The sequence below is a fragment of the Vulpes vulpes genome, chromosome 14, assembly GCF_048418805.1.
Source record: "Vulpes vulpes isolate BD-2025 chromosome 14, VulVul3, whole genome shotgun sequence".
In the NCBI taxonomy this organism is placed as follows: domain Eukaryota; kingdom Metazoa; phylum Chordata; class Mammalia; order Carnivora; family Canidae; genus Vulpes; species Vulpes vulpes.
The window spans coordinates 139637509-139658222 of record NC_132793.1 but is presented as its reverse complement, the minus strand read 5'-3'; the positions used below and the strand labels follow the sequence as shown (position 1 = coordinate 139658222).

The following is a 20714-nucleotide window of genomic DNA, read 5'->3' as shown; positions in this document are numbered from 1 at the left end:
CCAAACCGCTGTGCCACCCAGGGATCCCGGGTGGGGCTCTTTAAAGGCTTAATTACCCTACAGTAAAGACATTCGCTCAGTGAATTGGGGACGTATGATTTATCTGGTTATTAAACACCTTCCCAACTCCTGTAGGAATATCCTGGGATATACAGGGTGTGGCACTCTTGATCTTTCTGAAACCTAAAGAATTCTGAAGTCGTCAAGGTCTTTTCCCAAGGGTTTTGGGTTCGGAGCCTTCCCCACCGTTACAGGAGACAGCACGCGCTCCTCCGGCCTAGGCTGCGGGGCTGCTGTTTTCCCTGAAAGGCTTCCTGCGGGTTTCTGACCATTCCAGTTCAGTAAGAGGCCTCACCAGCCTGAAAGGCCAGGAGGCTCCTGCTACGTCTGCAAAGAGGAAACCTCCGGCCCTAATCGGGCTGCAGGTATTTTTATCTCCCGGCCTGCCCAGATAGCAAAGGGAGTGCGTTCTTTTGCACAACCGTGTGGGCCGGTCCCATTTCCTCGTTCCTCTTCCTGGTGAGCCTCCCGCTGCACGCGGCCCACCCGTCCTCCCGCCCTCCTGCCCGAGGCGGGCATCCTCCCGGGCGGCCCGCCCCGGGCGCCCGGACCACGCCGCCCTCCCGTCACTGGGGCGCGCGTCTCACTCCAGGTTCCGGAGGGCAAGATCCACCTACTGTCCACCGTGAATCTATTAAAAACCCGGCACAAGTGTTTGGCGTTGTCGGAGCACAGGCCCCGACCGCGGCGACGGCTGCAGCGCCCCGGGGCGGCCCCCGCCTCCGCTTACCGGATCGCACCCAAGCCTGTGCTTCTCACACGCCGCAGCCACAACACCCCGCGGGCCTCCGGGACGCTCGCTGGCTCGCGGCCCCACACGCGGCAGGAGCCCCAGGCCCCGGGCTGGTCCCGGCTCCGCGGGGCGGCGGCGTCCAGCCCGGGGCACCGCGAGCCAGGCGGGCGCCCCCGCACAGTCCCCGCACAATGCAAGGGAATCCCAAGGGGGCCGGCGGCGGCGCGGGGAGCGGGGGCGCGGGGAGCGGGGCCGGCGTCACCCCGGGGCTCCCGGACGCCGCCGCGGACGTGCACTGGGCGGCGGGCGGGGGAGGCCGCGGGCCGGGCCCTGCTCCCCCCGCCCACCTCCCGGGAGCGCGGGACCCCCCCCCCGCCCCCCGCCGGGACCCCCGCCCCGCCCCCCCCCGCGCCTCACCCTCCGCCAGGACCCGCCGCACCCGCAGCCGCAGCTCGCCCAGCTCCACCGTCTGCCCCACGAAGTCGCTCTGGTCGCGGCCGGCGGCGCCGCCCAGGGAGCCCGGGCCCGCCAGGAAGTCCAGCGCAGACTGCAGCAGCGACATGGCTGCGGCCCCGCGGCGGGCGCCCGAGCGGGGAGCCCGGGGCCAGCTGCGTCCCGGCGCGCTCAGCAACCGCCGGCCCGGAGCCGCACCATCTTCCGCCCCGACGCCCTGACGTAGGCCCGCGGGGGCGCGGCGCAGCCCGGAAGAGCGCCGGCGCCTTACTTCCGCCGCGCAGGGCCGGCGCGCGTGCGCGGAGCCGGGGCCGCCCAGCGCGCCTGCGCCAGGAGGGTGCTCGAGCGCGGAGCCGGGGCCGCCCAGCGCGCCTGCGCCGGGAGGGTGCGCGTGCGCCCCGCCGGGGCCGCCGACTGCGCCTGCGCGGCGCCGCGGCTCTGGGGACGGCTTCCGGTCGTCGCGCTCCGGGCGGCCGCGGCAGGGAGCGGGCTGGCGGAGAGAGGCCTGGCTCCCGGCCGGCGCCCCGCTGTCCCCCAGGCGGCCGTGCCCGCGGACGCTCCCCGTGCGGCTGCTCCGCGTCCGTGCGCCGCGGCCCCGGCTCGGTGTGCGGGGCAGCGTGAGGGCTCGCGTGTCCTGGGGCCGGAGAAGCCGAGCACAGCGCGGGCTGCGGCCGCCGGAGGGGCGGATCCGGAGCCCCGACTCCGGGTGGCGCGATCAGCAGCCCCTCGGGTAAGACGTTCCCGCTGAGAACGCGCGCTCCCCGGGGCCGCCTCTCGGCCCGGGCTGGGGGGGGAGCCGCGGCATTCCAGCCCCGGGGGCGGGGACCGGGACGAGGACGGGCGGGGACCGGCGGGGTGAGCCCGCGTGCAGGGTCAGGGCGCGGGAACCAGGCCGGGCTGGCACAGTGTGTCCCCGTGTGCACGGTCAGGGCGCGGGAACCGGTCCTGGAGGCACAGTGTGTCCCCGTGTGCAGGGTCAGGGAGCGGGAACCAATCCTGGAGGTACAGGTGCGTCCCCGTGTGCAGGGTCAGGGCGCGGGAACCAGTCCTGGAGGCACAGGTGCGTCCCCGTGTGCAGGGTCAGGGCGCGGGAACCAGTCCTGGAGGCACAGGTGTGTCCCCGCGTGCAGGGTCAGGGCGCGGGAACCAGGCCGGGCTGGCACAGTGTGTCCCCGTGTGCACGGTCAGGGCGCGGGAACCAGTCCTGGAGGCACAGTGTGTCCCCGTGTGCAGGGTCAGGGAGCGGGAACCAATCCTGGAGGTACAGGTGCGTCCCCGTGTGCAGGGTCAGGGCGCGGGAACCAGTCCTGGAGGCACAGTGTGTCCCCGTGTGCAGGGTCAGGGTGCGGGAACCAGGCCTAGAGGCACAGGTGTGAGCCCGTGTGCAGGGTCAGGGTGCAGGAACCAGGCCAGGCTGGCACAGTGGTCCCCGTGTGCAGGGTCAGGGTGCAGGAACCAGTTCTAGAGGAACAGGTGTGAGCCTGTGTGCAGGGTCAGGCCGCAGGAACCAGGCTGGGCTGGCACAGTGTGTCCCTGTGTGCAGGGTCAGGGCGCAGGAACCATTCCTGAAGGCACAGGTGCGTCCCCGTGTGCAGGGTCAGGGCACAGGAACCAGGCCGGGCTGGCACGGGTGTGAGCCCCATGTGCAGGGTCAGGGCGCAGGTACCAGTCCTGGAGGCACAGTGTGTCCCCGTGTGCAGGGTCAGGGCACAGAAACCAGGCCTGGCTGGCACGAGTGTGAGCCCCACGTGCAGGGTCAGGGCGCGGGTACCAGGCCGGGCTGGCACAGTGTGTCCCCGCGTGCAGGGTCAGGGCGCGGGTACCAGTCCTGGAGGCACAGGTGTGTCCCCGCGTGCAGGGTCAGGGCACAGGAACTAGGCCAGGCTGGCACAGTGTGTCCCCGTGTGCAGGGTCAGGGCACAGGAACCAGTCCTTGAGGCACAGGTGTGTCCCTGTGTGCAGGGTCAGGGCACAGGAACCAGTCCTTGAGGCACAGGGGTGTCCCCGCGTGCAGGGTCAGGGCACAGGAACCAGGCCGGGCTGGCACATTGTGTCCCCGTGTGCAGGGTCAGGGCACGGGAACCAGTCCTGGAGGCACAGGTGCGTCCCGTGTGCAGGGTCAGGGCGCGGGAACCAGGCCAGGCTGGCACAGTGTGTCCCCGCGAGCAGGGTCAGGGTGCGGGAACCAGTCCTAGAGGAACAGGTGTGAGCCTGTGTGCAGGGTCAGGCCGCAGGAACCAGGCTGGGCTGGCACAGTGTGTCCCTGTGTGCAGGGTCAGGGCGCAGGAACCAGTCCTGAAGGCACAGGTGTGTCCCCGTGTGCAGGGTCAGGGCACAGGAACCAGGCCGGGCTGGCACAGTGTGTCCCTGTGTGCAGGAACCAGGCCAGGCTGGCACAGTGTGTCCCCGCGTGCAGGGTCAGGGCACAGGAACCAGTCCTGGAGGCACAGGTGTGTCCCCGCATGCAGGGTCAGGCCGCAGGAACCAGGCTGGGCTGGCACAGTGTGTCCCTGCGTGCAGGGTCAGGGCACAGGAACCAGTCCTGGAGGCACAGATGTGTCCCCGTGTGCAGGGTCAGGGCACAGGAACCAGGCCGGGCTGGCACGGGTGTGAGCCCCATGTGCTGGGTCAGGGCGCAGGTACCAGTCCTGGAGGCACAGTGTGTCCCCGTGTGCAGGGTCAGGGCACAGGAACCAGGCCTGGCTGGCACGAGTATGAGCCCCACGTGCAGGGTCAGGGCGCGGGTACCAGGCCGGGCTGGCACAGTGTGTCCCCGCGTGCAGGGTCAGGGCGCGGGTACCAGTCCTGGAGGCACAGGTGTGTCCCCGCGTGCAGGGTCAGGGCACAGGAACCAGGCCAGGCTGGCACAGTGTGTCCCCGTGTGCAGGGTCAGGGCACAGGAACCAGTCCTTGAGGCACAGGTGTGTCCCTGTGTGCAGGGTCAGGGCACAGGAACCAGTCCTTGAGGCACAGGGGTGTCCCCGCGTGCAGGGTCAGGGCACAGGAACCAGGCCGGGCTGGCACAGTGTGTCCCCGCGTGCAGGGTCAGGGCACGGGAACCAGGCCAGGCTGGCACAGTGTGTCCCCGCGTGCAGGGTCAGGGCGCGGGGACCAGGCCGGGCTGGCACAGTGTGTCCCCGCGTGCAGAGTCAGGGTGCGGGGACCAGGCCGGGCTGGCACATTGTGTCCCCGTGTGCAGGGTCAGGGCGCAGGAACTGGTGTAGTGCATGGGTGTCCTGTCCATGGAGGTGAAGAGAGCAGACACAGAGCAGGCAGGAGGGGCTGGAACGCTCAGCGTGGGCGCACCTGGGCGGCTCAGTGGCTGAGCATCTGCCTTCGGCTCAGGGCGTGATTCTGGGGTCCCGGGATGGAGTCCCACATGGGCTCCCCACAGGGAGCCTGCTTCACTTCCTTCTTCTCTCCGTATCTCGAGAGCAAATATATAAAATTTTTAAAAACAACACCACCCTTAGGGCGTTGACCAGGCTTTGGTGAAGGAGCGACCGGGAAATGGAAGCACCGCTTAAGAGTGAAGTAGAAGAAACAAAAGCTGTACTTTGGACTTGGCAACAATGCGATGACCTTGGGACCTTTCTAGCATAGTTCCATTGAGTGTGGGGTGAAAGAGAAAAAGGCAGTGAAGAGCTGGGCTGACTTAGGAGGTCGGGCTGCAGAGCAGTGGGAGGCAGAACCATGGTGCAGGGTGGCGGTGCTCTACATGGGAGACCTCTGAGCAGCTCAGAGCTGATGGGAGGGAGCCCGTGGGGCGGGAAAGTCAGCACAGAGGAGGGAAGAGCAATGAATCAGTCCCTGGAAGACAGGAGGGGAATGACACCCAGAAGACAAGCCCTTTTCATTGTAAAGGCGGGAGGGAAGATGGGTGCAGTTGCAGGCAGCCTTGTGTGCTTATTGGGATGAAAGTGAAGGAATTCTCTGACGGCTTGTTTCACGAGAACAAGAGAAACAAACATCTACTAAAAACCAGAAGGGAGGGGATCCCTGGGTGGCGCAGCGGTTTGGCGCCTGCCTTTGGCCCAGGGTGCGATCCTGGAGACCCAGGATCGAATCCCACATCGGGCTCCCGTTGTATGGAGCCTGCTTCTCCCTCTGCCTATGTCTCTGCCTCTCTCTCTCTCTCTCTCTGTGTGTGACTATCATAAATAAATTAAAAAAAAATTTTTTTTTAAATAAAATAAAAAAAATAAAAACCAGAAGGGAGATAAGCTAAGGGTTAAGCAGCGTGGAAAAGATGGAAAATCGTTCTTGTGGAAAACCTGGTGCATGGCTCACTAGAAAGCATGGTAGAGGTTGACGCTTCATTTGAATTTGGAGGCCGTGAGTTTATCCTCCTGTGACCCAGGATCAGGTGAGTTTTAAATGTCGTAATTACTTTGGCGACCAGAGTTTCTTCAGATCTTTTATTTCATAAATACATTTTTAAAAGATTTTGTTTATTTATTCATGAGAGACAGAGAGAGAGAGGCAGAGACACGGGCCGAGGGAAAAGCAGGCCCCATGCAGGGAGCCCAACGTGGGACTCGATCCCAGGACCCAGGGGTCACAACCTGAGCCAAAGGCAGACGCTCAGCTGCTGAGCCACCCAGGTGCCCCTTATTCCATAAATGTTTATGCAGCACCTCTGTAGACTGGCACTGCACAGATGCTGTAGGGACACCGTGGTAATTCAAAACTGTATCTCCACGCCGTACTTCTCTCCCGAACTCTTAGACCTTGGTTGTTAGATACCTCATCTTGTATAGACATGTTTAAAACTGAATTTATGGTCTTCATCTGCAAGCCTGTTCCTCTTTGGATATCGCAACAAAGAACACTGCCAGAAATTAAGAGAATCATTTTGGAATGAGGCAGTACACTTACCAAAAAAGATGTAATAATTCTAAACAGCTTTGCACCTAATAATAAAGCTTTAGAATACATGAGGCAAATCAATTTTTTTTTAACAAAACCCAATTGTAAATTGGAGTCGTAGGTTTAGTTGGAAATTTCCATTCCCCTTTCACAACATATGATAAAACAAGTACTCAGAAAATCAGCGAGGATATAGTTGACCTAATGGACATTTATGGAACATTTTACACAGTACCAGCAAAATACGAATCTTCAAGTATGTAAAGAACAGTTACCAAGATGGATCGTATTCTGGGCTATGAAACAAATACGTTCTCTGACCATAATGCAGTTAAGTTAGAAATCAGTAGTAGATACCTGGAAAATCTAAATACTTGGAAACTGAATGACTCACTTCTAAATTACCCATGGGTCAAGGAGAAATAAGAAGGAAAATTAGAATTTTGAAGTAAATTAAAATAAACAGCATTTAAAAATTTGTGGAATGTAGTCAAAACAATACTAGAAGATAGTTCTCAAACCAATAATTTCAGCCATTTGTCTTAAGAAACAAGAAAAACAAGAGTAAGTGAAACCTAAACTAAGTACAAAAAGGGAGAATAGTTAATGTCAGAGTGGAAACCAATGAAATAGAAAACAAAAACAGAGAAAATCAGTGACAACAAAAGCTGATTCTTTGAGAAGATCTATAAGATAGAGAAATCCCTGGCCGTCTTGAACCAGAAAAAAAGACGAATTAACAATATCAGTAATAATAAGTGACATCAGTGCTAAAAGGATAATCAGAGCGCAGGAACACCTTTATGCCCACAAACTCAGCAGCTTATATTAAAAGAACAAAATCCGGGATCCCTGGGTGGCGCAGCGGTTTGGCGCCTGCCTTTGGCCCAGGGCGCGATCCTGGAGACCCGGGATCGAATCCCACATCAGGCTCCCGGTGAATGGAGCCTGCTTCTCCCTCCGCCTGTGTCTCTGCCTCTCTCTCTCTCTCTGTGACTATCATAAATAAATAAAAAATTAAAAAAAAAAAAAAAAAAAGAACAAAATCCTTTTAAGACATTACCATGGCTTGCTCACTCAAGAAAAAAATAGATAACCTGAATAGTTTCATATCTATTAAAGCTTCATGTCTATTAAAGCATTGAATTTATAGTTAAAAACTAGAAATAGGGCAGCCCCAGTGGCTCAGCGGTTTAGCGCCGCCTTCAGCCCAGGGCCTGATCCTGGAGACCTGGGATTGAGTCCCACGTCGGGCTCCCTGCATGGAGCCTGCTTCTCCCTCTCCCTGCCTCTCTGCCTCTCTGTCTCTCTCTGTGCCTCCCATGAATAGATAAATAAAATTTAAAAAAATAAAAACTAGAAATAATATAAATTCTGCATAGACTTCTAGTTGAAGGAAGTATTAACCAAACATTCTATAAGGACAGCATTATTCTGACACTGAAATTTGATAAAGACATTACTAGAAAAGAAAAATAAAGACTAATATCTCTTGTGGACAAAAATTACAAAATTCTTTTAATACATTTTTTAGCAAGTGGAGTCTAACACTATAAAAAGGATAGTACAATATAACCAAGTGTGGTTTATCCCAGGAATAGAAAGTTAGCTTAGCATTTGAAGATTGATTATGTAGTTTACACTATTAACACTGAAAAAGAAAAGCATATGGATCATCTTAACACAGAAAAAAACCATGGATTTTATCATGTTTTAATTTTTTAAAAAAATTGTCAGCAAACTAGGAATGAAATGAAACTTCCTCAACATTTTTGGTGCTCCTGAGTGGCTCAGTTGATTGAGCATCCGACTCTTGATTTCAGCTCAGGTCATGCATGATCTCAGGGTTGTGAGTTTGGGTTGCATCTGCCTCTGCACTGAGCTTAGAGCCTGCTTGAGACTCTCCTTCTCCCTCTGTGCCTCCCCACCACGTGCATGTGTTTCTCTCTCTCTCTCTCTCTCTCTCTCTCTCTCTCAATAAGTAAGGTATTTAAAAATAATAATAAGGGCATCTTTGAAAAGCCTATATCTGACATACAGAATAACAAAAGACTGGATCAGAAATAAGCCAGAGGTGTCAGGTCTTGCACTTCTATTCAGCATTGTATAGGAAATTCTAGCCAGTGTAGTAAGTCAAGAAAAAAAGCTTCCAGATTGGAAATACCAAGTAAAATTGTTTATGAAGATGACATACTCATTTGTATGTCATAATAGTACCAATCTTGGTACCATTGACATTTGGGGCCAGATAATTCCTTGTGGAGGTGAAGGGGTGGCATTATCTATGTGTTGTTGGACATTTAGCAGCACCCCTACCGCTATCCCCAGATACCATTAACACACATCACTTGTCACAACCAGAGATGTCTCCAGACATTGCCAGGTGTCCCTCGAGGGACATTACCACCGTCAGTTGACACCCACTACTCTATGTAAAAAAAACCAAGTGGGATCTACAGAAAGAGCTACGAGAACTAGTTAGCTACAAGAGCTAGCTAAACTTAGCAGGATTGCAGGGTACAAAATTAATATGCAAAAAAACGAATCCCATTATTTCTAGATTACTGGCAACAGATAGTGGAAGTTGAAATGAATTTGGGGAAAATACCATTTACAACATCATCAAAAAAATATTAAATGCATGAAAAAATGTGCAAGACTTATACACTGAAAACGAAAGAACTTGGCTGAGAGAAATTAAAGACCTTACTGAACGGAGAGCATGCACCATATTCATAAATTGGGAGATTCTCAAATCTATAGATTCAGTGCAAGTCCTGACAAAATCCCAGCAAACTTTTTTTTTTTAATTTATTAAAATTTACACACACACACACACACACAGAGAGGCAGAGACACAGGCAGAGGGAGAAGCAGGCTCCATGCAGGGAGCCCGACGTGGGACCCGATCCCGGGTCTCCAGGATCACACCCCGGGCCGCAGGCGGCGCTAAACCGCTGCGCCACCGGAGATGCCCCCCAGCAAACTTTTTGTAAAAATTGACACACTGAGTCTAAAATTAATTTAGAACTGCAGAGGAAATAGAATAGGCCAGACAGGTTTGAACAAGGGCAAGTTCTGTGACTTCCATTGTCCAACTTCAGTGCTCATTATAAAGCCACAGCAATTCCAGCCCATGTGATACTGATTTAAGGTACATAAGTAAATCAGTGCACCAGAATGATCAGAAATTGGCTCACAAGTATATATAAGTTCAGTTGATTTTTGACAAAGGAATAAAAGCAATTGAAGAAAATAGACCTCAAAAAATGATGGTGGAAAAATTGGATATCTGTATGTTAAAAATGTTAATGCATATCTTGCATTATTATACAAAAATTAACTCAAACCATCATACATCTAAGTGTGATAAACAGGGCAGCCCAGGTGGCTCAGTGGTTTGGCGCCGCCTTCGGCCCAGGGATATGATCCTGGGGTCCTGGGATCGAGGCCCGCATCAGTTGCTTCATATTCTCACTGTTGTCATTTTGTCATCTGGCGTATCCCACTCTGAGAGCTTTCCCACCCTCAGTGCTCCCACAGCGCCCTACTGTGTGCTGTGTCTGCTGTACTGTTGGGTGATTGTCCTATCCATCCATGTTTGCCTCTAATGCCCAGCACAGTGCCTGATGCCTTATGGGGTCATAAGCTGTCAGTTACCCCCCTCTCTGCTATGTGAAAATTTTCTCTGTTATGTGAAATTATAAGGAGCTTCTCCTCCTTATTTCCATCAGGATTTAAAAATTCTTAGTCTCTTTCATCTTAAAAGAAACAAAAAACCGTCCCTCCAACTCCTTGCTCCTCTCTACTCAGTCTTGTATTCTTTCTTTTATTACCATGAGGCTTAAAAACTTGTGTATGATGAAAGTAACGTGTCATCAACATGTTCTGAACAGGTATGCTGGGACTGGTTTTTGTGGGTTTTTTACTCTGATAAATAAAATATACATAATAAAATTTACTATCTTAACCATTTTAGGGATCCCTGGGTGGCGCAGCAGTTCCGCGCCTGCCTTTGGCCCGGGGCGCGATCCTGGGGACCCGGGATCGAATCCCACATCGGGCTCCCGGTGCATGGAGCCTGCTTCTCCCTCTGCCTGTGTCTCTGCCTCTCTCTCACTCTCTCTCTCTCTCTCTCTGTGTGTGTGTGACTACCATAAATAAATAAAAATTAAAAAAAAAAAACCATTTTAAGTGTGCAGTTCAGTGACATTAAGTACATTTGCACAGTTGGAGGACTCAGTCTCCCAGATATCCAGACCTACTATGAAACTGTAATCAAGGTTGGTATTGGCAAGGGGACAGATACATAATCAGTTACGGAATAGATACTCCCAAGGTAGACCCACACAGATATGGCCAGTTAACGTTTGACCAAAATGCAAAGGCAGTTCAGTGGAGAAAGGATAGTCTTTTCAACAAGTGGTATTAAAATAATCAAATATCCGGGATCCCTGGGTGGCACAGCGGTTTGGCGCCTGCCTTTGGCTCAGAGCGCGATCCTGGAGACCCAGGATCGAATCCCACGTCGGGCTCCCGGTGCATGGAGCCTGCTTCTCCCTCTGCCTATGTGTCTGCCTCTCTCTCTCTCTCTCTCTCTGTGTGTGTGTGACTATTATAAATAAATAAAAATTTTTAAAAAATAAAAATAAAATAATCAAATATCCATCTGCAAAAAAGGGAAGCATACCTTGAATGTTGTATAAAAACTAACAATAATTTATGAAAATTATAAAATAGATACAAATCTATCATACACTGAAAGGAAGAGCTAAAACTTTAGAACCTCTGGAAGAAAGTGGGAGATCTTTGTCATCTTGAGTAAAGCAAAGCATTGTTAGATATGACACCATAAGGATGATCCATGAAAGAAAAGTTGAAAAAAAAAAAAAAGAAAGAAAGAAAAGTTGAGGTGGACTGCATCAAAATTTAAAGCTTCTGTGCACCTACCATCTGGTAAGAGAACGACCGTGAGCCACAGACTGCGGGCAGATATTGGCAAAACACATACGTAACGAAGAACTTTTAGTCAGCAGATACAAAGAACTCAAAACTCAGTAACAACGCAAATAACTTCCAAAAAAATGAACCAAAAATTCTAACAGGCACTTTGCCGCAAAAGGTACACAGATAAAAAAAAACATGGAAATGCCCAATTAGTCAGCAGGGAAATGCCAGGGAAGATATACTACACATCTGTTAGCACAGCTAAAATAAAGTTAACTTAAAAAAAAAAAATCCTCCAGACTAAGTGCCAGGAAGAATGAGGAGCAACCGCAATTTTCACGCCTGGCTGGGGGGGGGGGGGGGGGGGACAGCACAGCTCCTGGGGTGAGCAGTTTGCAGCTTCTTATAAAGTGAAACTTGGGGATCCCTGGGTGGCGCAGCGGTTTGGCGCCTGCCTTTGGCCCAGGGCGCGATCCTGGAGACCCGGGATCGAATCCCACATCGGGCTCCCTGCATGGAGCCTGCTTCTCCCTCTGCCTGTGTCTCTGCCTCTCTCTCTCTCTCTCTCTCTCTCTCTCTCTCTCTCTCTGACTATCATAAATAAATAATAAAAAAAATTTATTAAAAAAATAAAAAAAAATAAAGTGAAACTTGCATTTACCCAAGAGAAATAAAAACACGTTTACAGAAATACTTGTGTGCAAGTATTTATAGTGGCTTTATTCGAGACCACCGAAAACTAGAAACAACTCAGCCTGTCCAGCTAGCAAATGGGAGAATAAAGGGTCCATCCACGCGGTGGAATCCACTACACGGCAGTACAAAATACAACGCTGATGCTCTCCAGACATGGATGAATCTCGAGCGCGTGGCGCTGAGTAAAAGAAGCCAGGCTCGAAAGGTTCCGTGGGGTAGGAGTCCATTCGTGCGGCGGTCTGGGGGGGGCAAACTGATAGGGCTGGTGGCCAGGACTTGGGGTGGCGGGGGGCGTGGCCACAGAGGGCGCGCTTGGGGACCGAAGTGCTTTGGGACTGTGGTCGTGGCGACACACCTGCGTGCATTTGTCAGACCTTCAGGGACCTGTACACCAGAGTGAGAAATAGACCGTAGGTACAGCTGGCAGCTAAGGCCCGTGCCCGCCCCAGCCCGCCCGGGTCACCGCAGCGCCGTCCCGGAGTTGGTGAGTGCCGCCTGCCTGCTGCCATGCTCTGGCTGCGTGTTCGTGACCTCACAGGAGGACAGCGGGTCGCTGTAGACCTTCCTATAAACGTGTACTTTTCCTGCAACATGTTTCATTTCTCGGCATTGGGTTTCCGAGTTTTATACCTGTGCATCTATTTCATTTATCTGCACTTCCTGTCCCAGTCCCTCGGGCCTCCGTGACAAAACCCCACGGATGGGGCCAAAGGGCGGCCCGGATTTCTCCCGGCTCTGGGGACGGAAGTCCGAGATCCAGGGGGCGGCCGCCTCCCCTTCCCGGCCTTCTCGCTGTGTCCTCCCTTGGAGGCGGCCGTGATCTCCCCTGTCCCCCTCTTCTGTGAGGACCCGTGACCTCCCTAAGCACCCCCACCCCGTCCTGATACCATCCCACAGGGGGTTAGGGCTTCGTCACGGGAGTTCGGGGGATGCAGACGTCAGTTCTCGGCACTTTTGAACAATTCGTTTAGTGTTTAACAATAGGATGTTTTGACGTTCATTAAAATTACGCGCCAGTGCACATCCTGCACGTCCCCTTGTGCACACACCTGAGGCTGCACCTAGACCTGGCCTTGCCACCTTGTAGGGTGTGCACATCACACTTCATTAATTTCCAGGTGTCTCCAGAGGCCTGTGGCATCCTGGATATCCCTGCCCAAGCCTGTGTCCCTACAACCTCGTCACTTGATGGGCTCCTGCAGACTTAGTGGTACCTCAAGGTTTTCCCTTGCGTTTCCCTAGTTGCAGATGAAGCTGAATACCTTCTACGTTTGTTCCCAGTTTGTTTTTCCTGTCTGGAAATTGCCAGTAAGCCTCCTTTGTTTCTGTGGTGCGGCTGGTTTGTGTTCTGTCCTGTCCTTGCGAGGGCTGGCACTTTGTTTTACTGCAAGCCGCTGGGGCTCGGTCCCATAAGACACCCCACGTGTCGTCCACGGCCATACTGCCCTGAACATGCCCGATCTCGTCTGACCTTGGAAGCTGAGCAGGTTCGGGCCTGGTTAGTCCTGGGATGCAGGAACATCCCACCTCTAGGATAAAAGCGTCTGACAGCACAGTGGTCTGGTGTTGGGGTCAAGGGCCTCAGGCTGGTGACACAGCGTGTAGAGTGCCAGCCGTGTGCCTGTGCACCTTCTCTTGTTTCTCCCATTGCTACAGGCTCCAAGTGTGGCTCCCAGATGACAGCGCTCACAGTGAAGTGATGCTCTTCCTGCAGGCTGGAAATGCAGGGGCCTCCTGGGAGAGGACAGGGGGCAGGGACTCTTCCTGCCCCGCAGAGGGGTCCTGCTAACCACCACTGAGCCCCCTTCTGGAGGGGGCGTCCTGCTCTCAGGCACCAGCCCACCCCGTGTCACGGCTGAAGCCAGCAGGGGTGGATCTCCAGTGGCACTCTGGCCCGCTCAGACCTGTGCTTCTTCCCAGGCCCCACCATGTCCGGACCCCAGACCCCAGAACCGACCCTCAGTGTACAGGGGGACTCCCCCATGGGCACGAGGGATGAGGACGCTGCTGATGGCATCCAGCACTCACATCGCATGCTCAGCTTCAGTGACGCACTCCTGTCCATCATCGCCACCGTGATGGTCCGTGTGGGGCCCCCCCTGGAGCCCCCTCTCACATCGGGACCCCGATCCTACCCTCTCAAGATAGCCTTCTGGTAGAGCTTGGCCAGCATCGACCCTGCCCTGTCTCAGCAGTGTCCTGGGGTCCCCCAGCCACTCAGGCAGCTGGATGGGTGGGGGAGCAGTCCAGCACTGGCCCGAGTCCCTGACCCGGGGCATCCGAGGAGTGGTCTGTGCACAGCCCAAGAAATGCCCCTTGGTTCTTTTTGTGTCTTTGCGGTCCTAGATCCTGCCTGTGACCCACACGGAGATCTCCCCGGAACAGGTACTTGGGGACAACATCTGCAGCATCCTGTGAGGGTGAGGTGCAGGAGGCTCCCTCAGTCCGTGAGCCCGTCCAGGCTCCCCAAGATGTGCCTGGCTGGCGGGCCTGGGCCAGCTCGTCTTCTCCCTCAGCAGCCCTGGCTGGCCCCCAGACAGGGGTAGCCCATCGGGCTTCTGGTTGTGTCGCTCACGGCGCACGTGGAGGGGCTGCGGGCAGCCTGCAGCCTCCGTGCCAGGGACGGACGGGGTGAGGGGTCCATCATGGAAGTCCGTGGGAAGCAGGGTTTTCTAAAGCAGAGTCTCCGTTTATGTTATGAACGGGATACTTCTGATTTATAAAGTAAGTAGTGACACACAGCGCCTCGAAGGCTGACGGGATTTTGGAAGACTCTTGAGAGTCCCTGTGCGTGCGTGTGTGGGCGTGCCTTGCTCACCCCCAGCGTAAGCGAGGGTGCAGGTGAGGCCCAGGGGCGTGAGGCGCGAGGTGCTGGGCCTGCTGGGCCCCCGAGCACGCTTAGCCTGGATGCTGCTGGGATTCACAGGAGCCGCTTACATGTCGTTTTCGCCTGCGGAAACCTGGCAGTCGTACCGCGGGTAGGGTTTTGAAGAGAATTCGGTGGAAATGCAGGTGTAGCCTGGTGCCAGCAGCCAGCACGCAGCGGGTGGGTGGAGGCCTGGTGCCACTTTGGTCCTTAGTCACCCCTCTTCAAAGAAGGCCTGGGACCCAGTGGGGCCCTGTTGCTCGCCTGGCTGTGCTCCGCTCCAGAACCTTCTCTGGGGAGGGTTTAGCCAGCCAGAGACCTCAGGATGGGGTGTGGGTGAGGGGCGCCTGAGGGCTCTGTCGGTTAAGCATCGACTCTTGGTTTTGGCTCAAGTCCTGATCTCATGGGTGGTGGAATTGGGCCCTGTGTCGGGCTCTGCAGGGAGTGGGCTCTTCTCCTCCCTCTGCCCCTCCCCACCCTGCACGTGCTCGCTCTCCCTCAAAGAAATTAAATAAAATCTTTAAAAAAAAAAAAAATGGAGTGTGGATGTGTGAGCAGGAGATGCTGGGGGATAGCGCAGGGAGGTGTGTGGGCTGAACCTCCCTGTCTGCAGTGGGTGTGTGACTGGTTCATGGGGAAGCTGGGAGCCAGAAAGCTGTGCAGGGGTCTGGGGACGCCGTCGGGGACACCCTGCCGGAGGGTGTCTGCCAGCGGGGGCTCCTCCCCACTCGAAGGGGAGGGCTAGGCAAGGCCCCGAAAACCTAGAAATTCAGAAACTGAGTCCTCGGTGAAGCCCTGGGGTGCTGGGGGAGACACCCAGCTGAGGGTAAAGAACCAGCCCGGGGCACCTGGGGGGCGCCTGGGGGCTCCGACGGTGGAGCGTCTGCCTTGGGCTCAGGTCATGATCCCGGGTTCCTCGGATCGAGTCCTGCATCGGGCTCCCTGCTCCGCCGGGCGTCTGCTTCTCCCTCGGCCTCTGCTCCTCCTCCTGCTCTTGTGCTCTTTCTCTGTCAAATAAATAAATAAAATCTTAAAAAGAAAAGGAAAAAAACAGCAAAAATGGTAAAGCGATGAGTTTTCCACTTGAGTTTTTCCTTCAGAAGAAGCATCAGATCCTTCTCACGATTTCAGGGGTCCCAGCCTTGTGTCCAGCCCATTTGCTCTGTCCCCAGTGTGCCTCCAGGTCCCTTCCCAGCTGGGGGAGGTGGCGCCACGACCTCACCGGGCTCCACAGCCGGTCGGCAGCCTTGCTCTGGACCCGGGAGTGCCGAGCCTCAAGAGCTGCCATTGCCGCGGGAGGCTCCACACTAGATCCCCGAATAGGCATCGGGGCGTCGGGGGGCTGGGCTAGAGGCCCCTCCGAGAAGGGCAGGTGGGCACCTACCTCGGGCCCCGGTGGGGCCGGCTCTCATGGTGATGCTCTTCTGTTCCACCAGTTTGACAAAAGTATACAGAAGCTTCTAGCGACCAGGATTGCTGTGTATCTGATGACGTTTCTCATCGTGACTGTGGCCTGGGCAGCACACACGAGGTACGGACTCAGGCTGAGGCGGCGTCGCGGCGGCTCCCTCGGGGCGTGTGCCTCCGCGTGAGACAGGGCCCGGGACGGCCCAGGGAAGGGCTGGACCGGGAGGCCCTGCGCGGCCCGCACCGCGCACCATCCCGTCCGGGTCTCCGGCGAGGAGGCTGCCAGAGGCTCGCCCCAAGCCAGAGCTTTCTCGAGGAGGACGGGTTCCTGGCGACCCGACAGGAACGGCACCCCGGGGCCGCAGGGGGCCCCCGAGCGGGGCAGGAGGGCTCCCAGGAGTGGAGCGGGGGTGGGATGTGAGCCCAGTGCCCTGCAGAGGAGGCGCCTCTGGTTGGGGGCTGGGCTCGCAGGGGTGAGGAGTCACAGCCAGCCCGTGTGCTCGTGCTGGTGGCCGTGCAGGACACGCGGCGTCTCCCTGTGCGCTGGCCCGGCCGAGGCCGCCCTCCCGCACCACAGTTCCCAGAGCAGCCAGGTCCGCCCGGGCCTCCCTGCTGGACGGTCCCCCGGGCTCAGCGGGTGGCCAGGGCTGCTGTCCCCGGAGCCCGCCCTGAGTACCGAACCCACCCCCGCCCGGAATGGGGGCTGAGGTCCGCAGGGCTGCCCAGCACCTGAGTCGCCCCTTGCTGAGCTCCCGCCTGCCCCCGGCCCGGGGGTGGTTTCCTGTTCCCGCCGCCCTGCCCCACTAAGGGCCGCCTGCCTCCGTGGGCTTGGAGGAGGACCTCTCGGGGAGGATTTCCTTTCTTGAAAGTGATCGTTGGACACGAGGCCTGAAGGAGTCCCCCGTGGTGTCCCACGCGCCCAGGGCACGTGGGGCGCCTCCCGCGGGCGCGTCCCCCTCCGCAGCCCCCAGCACCAGCGCGTGCATCGGGGGCTTCTCACACCCAGCCACGCGCCCCAAGTTAGGGGACTCGGAAATGTGAGGGGCTTGGGTCTCCTGTTTGTATTTTCAATGTCTTCCAACCCGCGTGTGCTAGCTAGTAGTTTAAGTGTAGAAACGACATGTTTGGGGCCCCTGGGGGCTCAGTCAGTTAAGCGTGTGGCTCTTGATTTCGGCTCAGGTCGCGATGCCAGGGTCGTGAGACCCAGCCCCACGCCGGGCTCCACGCCGGGTGTGCAGCCTCCTTAAGATCCTCCCCTGCTGCCCCCATGACACCTTTTACTGCTGTTTTAACCCGAGAACGCTGGGGCCCGTGTGACGCTGTCAGAGCCTCTGTTGACAGCACGTCTTCCTGATTTTCTCACGGTTTAGACTGTTCCAGGTTGTTGGGAAGATAGATGACACGCTTGCCTTGCTCAACCTGGTGAGTCCTTTCGTTTCTTGAGAAACGATGACGTTCGGAGGCCCGTCCTCCCAGCCAGGAGGGCCAGCAGGGCTCGGCCTTTCCGGCGCCTCTGGCGCAGGGAGCCTGGCGCCCGCCACCCCCCCCCCCTCCTCGTGCGTCCTTCCTGCAGGCACCCCTGTGGGCGGTGAGGGGTGAGCTGCCCGGGGCGAGGACTCGGACGTGACCTGGCTCCGAGGGGGCGCCGCCAGAGGTCCCCCGGGCAGCAGGGCCTCCGGGCGCCACGCAGCCGGCCTGCAGCGCCTGCCTGCCTCCCCTTCCTCCCCCAGGCCTGCATGATGACCATCACCTTCCTGCCGTTCACCGTGAGTACCTGCGGTGGCCTCCCAGGCGACACGCTCGGCCCGGGCGCGTCCTCCGCAGGAGCCTTCAGCCCGGCTGGGCGGCCCCAGGCCCGAGCACGGAGCTGCAAAGAGGAGAAGAGCTCACGGGGAGCTGCTCCGGGGTTTCCGGGCTGGCTGAGGAGGGGAGGCCTCCAGGGGTCCCGGGGGGCCCGCAGTGGTGGGGACACCTGCCGGCGCCCACACTCAGGGCTGACAGCTATGGCCTGGGCCTGCTGCGCGGCCGGGAGCATTGGCCTCCGGCTCCCGGGCTGCGGAACCTGGTCGTGTTTTGTCTTGGTGTTTGCAGTTTTCCTTAATGGTGACATTCCCCGACGTGCCTCTGGGCATCTTCCTGTTCTGCATGTGTGTGATCGCCATCGGGGCCGTGCAGGTAGGCACCCCGGCCTGCCGCCCCCACCTGCTCGTCCTTCTGGAGCACGTGATGTACACGTGTTGTGCATGTGTGCAGGATGTGGTGCGTCGGTGCCGTGGTGTCGTGCCCTCGGGACACGCTGTACAGCGACCGCCCCTGGCCACCTGCCGTGGGGTGACCCAAGATTCCTGGAGCCTGGCCCGGAGAGCGGGTGCAATGGGGCCACCCAGTGTCCCCAGGACGGGGTGGGGCAAGGCGCAGAGACCACCACTCCCCCCCCACCCCGTGGCCCCAGGAGCAGAGCAGAGGCTCCCGTGGGGGCCTCACAGCGGCGCCTGCATCTCGGGCTTGTGTCCGCGCACACAGTGGGGGTACCGGCCAGCAGCCTCTGCTCGTGCCCTGCAGCCTGCCTCTCCCACAGGCGCTGATCGTGGTGTACGCCTTCCACTTTCCCTACCTCCTGAACCCCCAGATCGAGCGCGCGCCCCACAGGGCCCTCTACCGGCAGCACATCCTGCGCATCGTCCTCAGGGGCCCGGCGCTGTGCTTCCTGGCCGCCGGCTTCTCCTTGTTCTTCTACCCCTTGGTGAGTGGGGGGGCAGGGGGCGGCGAGGGGTGACCGTCCCCCTGAGCAGGTGCCCCCGGGAGGCACCGGGCCCTGGCTGCCGCGGAGCACAGCTGAGGGCAAGCGCCCCCTCTGCACCCCCACACCCGCCACCAGGACCTGCTGTGCAGGCAGGAGGCCCAGGCTGGGGGAGGACACACATGTCAGATGGGGACAGCCAGGGACGCGCTCCCCCAGTGGGTGCTCTAAGACGAGAGGGGAGGGGGGGCGCCGGCCCAGGGAGGGTCTGGCAAGGCCGCCAGGGCAGCTGACACTGGAAAGCTCCTGGGGGAGGGGTCCTGGCGGCGCTGCCGCCACAGCAGGCGAGAGGCGCGTAGGGAGCACGAGGATCAACCCGGGGGAGCACGGGGAACGTGGGCGGAGAAGCGGAGGAAGCCCGAGGCCGGGACTGGCCGCCGGCCGTCAGGAACACCGGGCACACCCAGTGTGGTCAGAGGTCAGGACGTCCCCGGACCGCTCGGCCCGTCCCCACTGTACCCTTGAGCGGGTGCACGGAACCGTAGCAGCCAGGTCGCAGGAATCAAGGGGCTAGTGCCCTGTTTTTAGCCATCAGCTAGTTTAATAGCAGCATTGTTCTGGAACACTCCGTCCTGCAGGAGTGCGGACAGATAGAGACAGGCGGCTGTTACAGGGGTGGCGGGGAAGCTGCTGCGTGGCTCCTGCCTTTACCGGAGCCCCCAGGAAGGACAGTGACGTCTCCCACCCAGAGCACAGCTGCGAAAATGGTTGATGTTTTCAACGTCTAGGAAACCTGTGAGATTGCAAGTTCGACACAGGCAGGCTAGCGGGGCCCCCGCCGAGCCCCGTTCCCCGAGGACGGAGCCGCATGCCGGGGGTGCGCGGCCCAGGCGTCCAGAGGCCCGGCCCCGGCAGGCAGAGCGGGGCAGGTGCACGCAGGGGCCACGAGAGGTGGGGGCACGCCTCAGGCTTCGGTCTTGGGCGTGTGGAGGTGCAGGGGTGCTGGCGGGGGGTGCTGCAGGGGGCTCGGGGTCGGGCCGGGCGTGCTCGGCTGTGGCCTACAGCAGGCTAGCTCTGCGTGGGGAGGGCAGGCCCAGCAGGGGACGCGTGGGACGGGAGTCGGGAGCGCAGGGGCGGGCTGAGGCCTTGGGCACGTCCTGGTTTCAGGCGGGCATTCAGGGCGGCCGCAGCGGCTTCTGCTTGCACAGTCGGGGGTTGAGGGATGACGAGGGCTGTCGCGTGGAGGATCGGAGGGACAGCTGCGGTGGGGGGTGGCCTGGGCCAGCAGAGCCGAGGCGCGAGGTAGGCGTGCCTGGGCTGCGGGGCAGTGTCCCGTGTGCCACCTCGTGGGGCCCGGGGGAGCCGGCAGTGACCGCGCCCGGGGGGCTGACGGCAGTGTGGGGGGACACCTGCGCCAGCACGATGGGGAGGAGGGCGGGGGCCCCGTGGCCTCGGGGTGGGGTCGGCGGGGCCATGGCACTCCGTGGTGGCGCAGCCAGCTGTGCGGCCCCCCACTGCCCTGTCAGTCCTCCGCCCTCCTCCCCTGCATGTGCCTCTGCCCTTGCCCCCTCACCACCTCACCTGGAGCCCAGGGCCCACCACCACCTGTGACCCCCCCCAGGCCAGCCCGGCCCTGGCCCCGGCCCCCTCCTCCCAGATGCCGTGCTGGGTCCACCTTCCAGGCCCAGCCCCTTCTCAGCAGCCTGGGCCCGGCCACCCTCCCTCCCCGAGGACCACCTTCCTCGATGGTGCCCCCGGTCCCACGGCCTGCGCCCCGGCCTGTCATGCCGGCCTCCAGTTAGACACCACTCGTGTCGGTTTCTGTCCCGTGAGGCAGCCCTCGTGCTGCTCCTGCAGGGCTCAGCCTCCCCTGGAACATTCCACGTCCACTGCCTCACACCTGGGAGGCCCGTCCCTCAGTGTGCCTGTCACTAAGGCGCGTG

At 58.2% G+C, this 20714-nt stretch overlaps 2 protein-coding genes across 16 annotated transcripts in view; one reads left to right on the top strand and one right to left on the bottom strand.

Annotated features, from left to right (window-relative positions):
- The window catches only part of GAK (cyclin G associated kinase), a 57903-nt gene extending 56359 nt beyond the window's left edge, over window positions 1–1544 (bottom strand). For 2 of the 12 annotated variants that reach the window (XR_011997260.1, XM_072738055.1), the window contains exon 1: window positions 1211–1498. Coding sequence is in view for 3 of the 12 variants with exons in the window: in XM_072738055.1 (XP_072594156.1) it covers window positions 1211–1355 (145 nt within the window). In the remaining 9 variants the exon portion in view is untranslated. Of the gene's footprint in view, window positions 1–1210 lie in introns of all 12 variants that reach the window. The other 10 variants (XM_072738063.1, XM_072738065.1, XM_072738054.1 and 7 more) reach the window with 9 other exon arrangements.
- Window positions 1545–1685: 141 nt separating this feature from the next.
- TMEM175 (transmembrane protein 175) overlaps window positions 1686–20714 on the top strand; it is a 23134-nt gene continuing 4105 nt past the window's right edge. For 2 of the 4 annotated variants that reach the window (XM_072738050.1, XM_072738052.1), the window contains exons 1-8: window positions 1694–1976; window positions 13679–13839; window positions 14105–14143; window positions 16061–16155; window positions 17402–17453; window positions 17762–17797; window positions 18123–18206; window positions 18610–18774. In XM_072738050.1, the coding sequence (XP_072594151.1) occupies window positions 13687–13839; window positions 14105–14143; window positions 16061–16155; window positions 17402–17453; window positions 17762–17797; window positions 18123–18206; window positions 18610–18774 (624 nt within the window). In that variant the 5' untranslated portion in view covers window positions 1694–1976; window positions 13679–13686. Of the gene's footprint in view, window positions 1977–13414; window positions 13840–14104; window positions 14144–16060; window positions 16156–17401; window positions 17454–17761; window positions 17798–18122; window positions 18207–18609; window positions 18775–20714 lie in introns of all 4 variants that reach the window. The other 2 variants (XM_072738051.1, XM_072738053.1) reach the window with 2 other exon arrangements.